Source organism: Poecilia reticulata, linkage group LG9, assembly GCF_000633615.1.
Source record: "Poecilia reticulata strain Guanapo linkage group LG9, Guppy_female_1.0+MT, whole genome shotgun sequence".
Classification (NCBI taxonomy): Eukaryota; Metazoa; Chordata; class Actinopteri; order Cyprinodontiformes; family Poeciliidae; genus Poecilia; species Poecilia reticulata.
The window spans coordinates 33,337,312-33,343,782 of NC_024339.1; the positions used below are offsets into that span (position 1 = coordinate 33,337,312).

Here is a 6,471-nt window from a genome sequence, read left to right on the forward strand (position 1 = left end):
GGCTGGGTGTGAAGTACAGCTGGACCGGGTCACAGGGTTGGTTTGTTTTAGAACCAGGAAGACTCTTGGTTTTATTTCCTGCTTCTCAGAGCTACTTCCTGTTTCCTGCTTCCTGCTTCCTGTTTCCTGCTTCCTGTTTCCTGCGGTTCCACCCAGCAGAACTTTGATCTGTTGAGCTGCTGGACCTGTTTGGCGGTGAAACTGGAAGCAGGTCGGGTTCCGGTCCGGTCCGGTCGGGTGACTCGGGTGAGTCAGCTGCAGGTGTGATCGGGCGGCGCCGGTTCTGCTGTTGGACTGGTTTTAACGTCGCTGTTCTGGTCAGAACCTCCCTGAGGGACAGAAAGGTGATTGGACTGGACCGATGGGAGAACCAATCAAATGCCTGCAGACAGAGACCATCAAAGCTCCTGTGATTGAGGAGGTCTCACTCCTCCCACTGGTTCTGATCCGACTCCACCTGAAAACATCCTGCAGGGCGGCTTCCAGCTGGATCAGGAACTTCCTGGAGGCGGAGCCTCCGTTGTTTACTTCCTGTCCTCAGCCTGCAGGTGAACAGGCTCACCTGGAGATCAGGTGACCTTCCAGGAACAAGGAAGAAATCGACCAAAACAGCTGATAGTTTCTCCAGATTGAGTTGATGCTACCAGCTAGCTTAGCTAGCGCTGACAGGTTGAGCATCTAAAGCTTTTCCTCTGCCTACATCTCCCAGAATGCTGTGCGGTTCTGGATCAGAGTTCAGTGAAATATTCCATTAGACGTATTGATTGATATTAATCGTATTGATATATATATATTGTTATTGATTTATTGGTCAGCCCCACTTCCTGTTTTGTTTCTGTCATTTGATCTTAAATCAAAGAAGTTTGTTGAACTGACAGTAAAACTCTTTCCTGCTTTAGACAGAACTGAAACTTAGATTTAATAATTTAACGTCATATAAAGTCCTAACAGCAGATTAGTGTGAATGTACCTTTATAAAGTTCATAACGGAACAACAGATTAATAATAATAATGTCTGGCTGTTGATAATGAAACATTTATTACTTTATTTATTAGGCCAATAATTTTACACAGTTTGTGATTTTAATATTTTATGAGGTTCTCAGTTTATGAGCCAAAATGATTCCTAAAAATGTAACTTCATTTATTTACTCTACTAGATTATCATTAATGGTTGTTATAATAGAATAATATACTTTACCAAAAATCATGAATTTTATTTAATTACAGTTTATAGATTATTTGGTAAAACTTTATTTGAAGGGGGTGAATAAGACTGTAATGACACTGTAATAAACATGTCATTAACATGAATAAGCCTTCATGAATATTTATGATTGTTGTCATAAAGCTTCAATCGGTAAATTATGACACTTTTATTACAAAGTTGACTTTATTCAAAATGTCTTTGACAACTTGACATTAACCAATAAATCATTACTGATTAAACTTTACCTTTAATAACATAAAGTTACCTAATTTTTAAAGTGTAATCAGTAATACTTTTATTACAAATTTACATCAGTTATGATTTATTGGTTAATGTCAAGTTGTCATAAAGACATTTTGAATAATGTCTTAATAACTTTGTAATAAAAGTGTCATAATTTACCGAAGGACACTTTATGACAACAGTCATAAATATTCATGAAGGATTATTCATGTTAATAACAGGTGTTATGACATGTTTATGACATGTTTATTACAGTGTCATGAGTCTTATTCCCCCCTTCAAATAAAGTGTTACCTTTATTTTATAGTAGATTATTTAATTTTATAAGTTCAGGTTCTTCAACCCCTTTACTCTAACCCCCTAAATCACCAAAATGGCTGAAAAGAAAAACCCAAATGAAATGAATTGAACAATTTGGAGTACAAACAAAACCTTGATCTCTTCATGAAGAAGACAAGATAAATTTTCCATTTTTGCTGCCAAAAATACTGTAAGTAGTTTGTAGCTATTATGTTTGTAACGCACAAAAAATGATTTTGCTTATTTCTTGTAAATACACGTCGAGTTTTGAATGCATGGACTGGAAAACACAATAAATCTGTAGAATAAATTATTCTGCTCATGGATTTCAAGATTGATCGAAATGGCACAAAAAGAAATGTCATATATTTCTTTATGAGGATGTACAGGTGTTGTCCAAGTGGCCATGTGGACAACACCTGATGACCTCAGTGATCAGTGAGGCTCTAATGAAAGATGATGACCACAGGAATCCTCTGGTCAGGTCATTTTATTTATACAGCACATTTTCAGCAACGAGGCAGTTCAAAGTGCTTTACATGATTTAAAAGGAAATGCAAACAAAATAACAAACCTAAGAAAAGAGTAAAGGACACATTAGAGATTCAGACAGAACAAAGACACGAGTGAAGGCGGTGACATCACAGGGCCATGAAGCCACGTCTGATGAAGGTGTTGCTATCCAGGAACGTCCTTGGGACCCTCAGCTCCATGGAAACAGCAGGGGGTGAGGAGGGAAGAGCGTCATGTTTACATGTCTTCAAGGAGATTAGAGATATGCAGCCCTTCCAAGGCCACACGGGGGAAGCCGATTCAGAGACAGAATGTCTGACGTCGGGAAGATTATGAATTTCAATCTTCCCTGAAGTCTCTCCGATGCATCTCAGTTCCCAGTTATCCAAATTAGTTTGATGGTTCCACTGAACCAAAACTAGCAGCTTCTCCAAGATCGATTCCATCCGGTTGAGTTTTAGATTCCTCAGCTGGGCAGCGAGTCTCAGCAAGACTCACATCCAACTCGACTCTGTCCACCAACAGTCTGAGTGTTCGCCAGTTCAACCAAATCCGTCCCCAATCCGTCCGCCTCCGTCCACCTCTGTCCCCAATCCGTCCCCAATCCGTCCGCCTCCGTCCACCTCTGTCCCCAATCCGTCCGCCTCCGTCCACCTCTGTCCCCAATCCGTCCGCCTCCGTCCACTCTAACGCTAGTCGGTGGCTTTAGGTTTAGTTTCCGAGTTGACCAGTCAGAAATATTCCAGGAAGAATACAGGCATGTCAAAACGAGCTAAAGTCGCTCCCTGGACATTATAGGCTTGGAAAAAGCCATTTCATAACATCATTGGTCGAATGCGATGTCAATCAAAAGTGGGGGCGGGGCTCCAGGCTGCCCAATAAACGCGTCATAATGGACACCGGCAGAGTTTAAATATCCTCCCAGAAAAGAAAAAAGGAAAAACGTCACGCAGGCATTCCGGTTAAGGCTTATTGATCTGTGATCAGGATGATTTGTGACATTTTAACTTAAATTTACAGTAAAATGTTTAGTTCTGAGCCCTGAGGGACTCCACAGGTAAATATCAGCAGGTTGAACAGACAGTTTCCAGTTTCCTGTTTTTATCGTAGCAGAAACTGGTTCTGGTTGTTGCTGAGCGGGACCCAGGTGGCTGATGGGAAACGTAGTTTGACACGGCCTGTCTCTGTGCGCCAGGGTTCTGTTTGCTGGATCGGGCCGCCGGTTCCGTCTGCCATGAACCCGCTGAACCAGATGAAGAGCGGCCTGGGCGCCAACCCTCACAGGTAGGTCCGGTTCTGGTTCTGGTTCTGGTCGGAGCCCAGACCCGGTCTAACGTGTCCCGTTCTGGTTGCCATGACAACGCTCTCCGTCTCCACAGTGACGGGTCGTACACCTACGACCCAGCCAGCTGGCAGCAGCCCCCCAACCAGCCCACCGGGTCCCTGTCGGTGGTCACCACCGTGTGGGGCGTCCCCAACCCGCCCACCAGCCAGGTATGACATCACCAGGCGTCTGTGACATCACCAGCAGGCGTCTGTGACATCACCAGCAGGCGTCTGTGACATCACCAGCAGGCGTCTGTGACATCACCAGCCTGGTCTGATCTGTGTTTGTGTCCCCAGGGCCTGGGCGGAGGCGGGATGGGCCCCGGGGCCAGCGCGGCCGGGGGCCCCATGATGCAGGGCTCCGGGGGCCCCGGTATGTCGGGGGGCCCCGGGGCCTACCTGGGCCAGCCGGGCTACGGGGAGCCGGGGAAGGGCTACCTGTACGGCCGGACCGGCGGGGGGTACGGCGGGGCCCCGGGGGGCTACTCGGGCAGGTGGGGCCCTCATTGATCGATTGATTAATTGATTTTTGGTTCCAGATCAGCAGTAACCCCCCCGCTGCGGTTCTGTCGTCCCCAGCTACCCCCAAACCCCCGGAGGGTCCAGAGGCTCCGAGTTCACCCAGGCTGCTGCCGCCGCCGCCGTGGCCGCCGCCGCCGCTGCCACGGCAACCGCCACCGCCACGGCAACCGTAGCCGCCATCCAGGAGAAACAGAACCAGGAGATGAACTACGGACAGGTGAGCGGGCCGAGGCGCCCCTTCTGGACGCTTCGGGTCACCAGAACCAAAGTTTTCATTAACTGGAATAAATAAAAACTGTAACTGACTGGAACTTTAATGTCTATAAAACTAAAACACACTGGAAGACAGATATGACACGCTGAAGCTGATGTTTACGTCAGCCGCCGGCTGCTTACGGCTCCTCCTGGTGCTTGCGCTAGGCCGCAAAATGGCGACAGCAGAACTCCTTAGAATGTGCAGACAGCTGCCTGTTCAACGCCAATGTGAACATCTGATCAGTCCCATCAACGTAAAATGATCAAGAAGAACCAAAGAATCAAACCCTGAACAGAACCAGAGCTGGTTCTGCTGGTTCTGCGTGTTGAACCCGTTTCCTGTCCGTCTCAGATGGCGGCCCCCGGCTACAGCAGCCAGTTCATGGGCCTGTCGGGCCCCCGCGGCCCCGGCCCCACCAGGGGCCCGCCCTCCATGGGCTCCATGTACGGCCCTGGGGCGGGCCAGCAGAGGGTTCCCCAGCACCCAAACTACGGCGCCGGCCCCCAGCAGGGACACATGCGGCCCCCGCAGGGCCTGAAGCGGCCCTACAGCGCCGAGGTGAGACTGCATGACGAGCCGCCAGGTGGCCGGTTCTGTTGGCTAACTGACCCGGTTCTGTTGGTTCTGTTTCTAACTGACCCGGTTCTGTTTCTAACTGACCCGGTTCTGTTGGTTCTGTTTCTAACTGACCCGGTTCTGTTTCTAACTGACCCGGTTCTGTTCCAGTCGTTCCCAGGAATGTCCCAGCAGTACGGCGTTCCCCCCGGGGTCAGCGTGATGAGCGGCCCTGGAGCAGCCGGGGCCTCTGGTGGAGCCGGACCCGCGGGGCCCGGTCCGTACTCTGGACCCAACATGCAGTACCACCCAGGTATCGATCATTCAGAACCGTTTTCAGTCGATTTGGACCGAAATGCTGAAGTTAAACCGGCTGGTCTTCCTCCTCAGGGCCCGGCGGTCCAGGCTCCGCCCCCCAGTGCTCTGGCTCCGCCCCCTCCTATAAGATGCCCCTCCCACAGTACCCGCCCTCGGGAGGCCCGAACTCCCAGTTCTACAAGGTGAGCTCCGGGTGTGATCCTCAGAACCGCTGGACCGGACCACATGGCTAATACTGGGTTCTGTTCAGCAGGACCAGTTCAACGGCCCGACTGGGAACCTGAACGCTCTGCCAGCAGGGGGCGCCGCAGGCGGCTACAACGCCTTCAACCAGCAGGCAGGGGTGAGACGCTTCACACTGACCCAAACCGTTCTGGTTCTGGTTCTGGTTCTGGACGTTTTCAGTAAAGCAGCTATAATGTCTAATTGGTTTAATCGATCTGAAGGATGGGTCCGGTGAATCCTTCACGGCCCACCATATCCCATGATTCATTGCGGGTCCAGAGCGAAGAGCGACCGATTAGCTACGATGCACTTTAACTGACCCAGCGTGGTTTGGTACAACGCTTTCCCCAAAGCGGCTCCGACGTTTCCGGACCCGCTGCGTTCACAGCCTCTTCTTGTAGAACATTTTAGAATCAGAAATCAGTAATGCATGAGTGAAAAACGAACTCCGGCTCCGTTGTTTTCCTGCTCCGCTCTCTGCTTCACGCCGTCACGGTTGCTAGGCAACATGAGCTACGCCGAGGTGGGGGCGGGGACAGTGGGTGAAGGCTCACCTGTCCGAATCTTTTCCCTGCGGGTCGGCGTTCCTTCGCGGCCTGTGAAAGACCCGTCCTTCCTCCACCCTGAATTCAGACACAGCTCATGTTTTAAAAACATTAAAAGTCGACAGGAAATATGAAAATATGTGTGATGGGAAGACATTATTGATAAGAGACACAATAAAATACATTTTATACATTTCAGTTAAATCCTAATTATTTAGTCAGCCAGTTGATCTTCAAACAGTTTGATTTATATCTCCAGTAACTCCCACCTGCAGGGGGCAGCACTCCTGACGGTCTGATCGATGTGGAGAGAAGCAAAAACGACATTTACCTCTTTGAATGAGCGCAGAGCAAATTATCCCGCTAATATTTCTGCTTGAGACTGGTTTCCATAGCAACAGATTTGATCCGGGTTGAGACAGAACCGTAGAGCCGGTCTGGACGAACTGATCCGGTCA

The 6,471-nt window shown here is 49.1% G+C and overlaps 1 protein-coding gene across 2 annotated transcripts in view; it reads left to right on the forward strand.

The window, feature by feature from the left end:
- The window catches only part of LOC103470759 (zinc finger MIZ domain-containing protein 2-like), a 15,754-nt gene that overhangs the window by 3,090 nt on the left and 6,193 nt on the right, over positions 1-6,471 (forward strand). The window contains exons 2-9 of one of the 2 annotated variants that reach the window (XM_008419410.2): positions 3,462-3,550; positions 3,646-3,760; positions 3,890-4,086; positions 4,172-4,331; positions 4,722-4,928; positions 5,097-5,238; positions 5,316-5,425; positions 5,494-5,586. In XM_008419410.2, the coding sequence (XP_008417632.1) occupies positions 3,501-3,550; positions 3,646-3,760; positions 3,890-4,086; positions 4,172-4,331; positions 4,722-4,928; positions 5,097-5,238; positions 5,316-5,425; positions 5,494-5,586 (1,074 nt within the window). In that variant the 5' untranslated portion in view covers positions 3,462-3,500. The remainder of the gene's footprint in view (positions 1-3,461; positions 3,551-3,645; positions 3,761-3,889; positions 4,087-4,171; positions 4,332-4,721; positions 4,929-5,096; positions 5,239-5,315; positions 5,426-5,493; positions 5,587-6,471) is intronic. The other variant, XM_008419411.2, reaches the window with a different exon arrangement.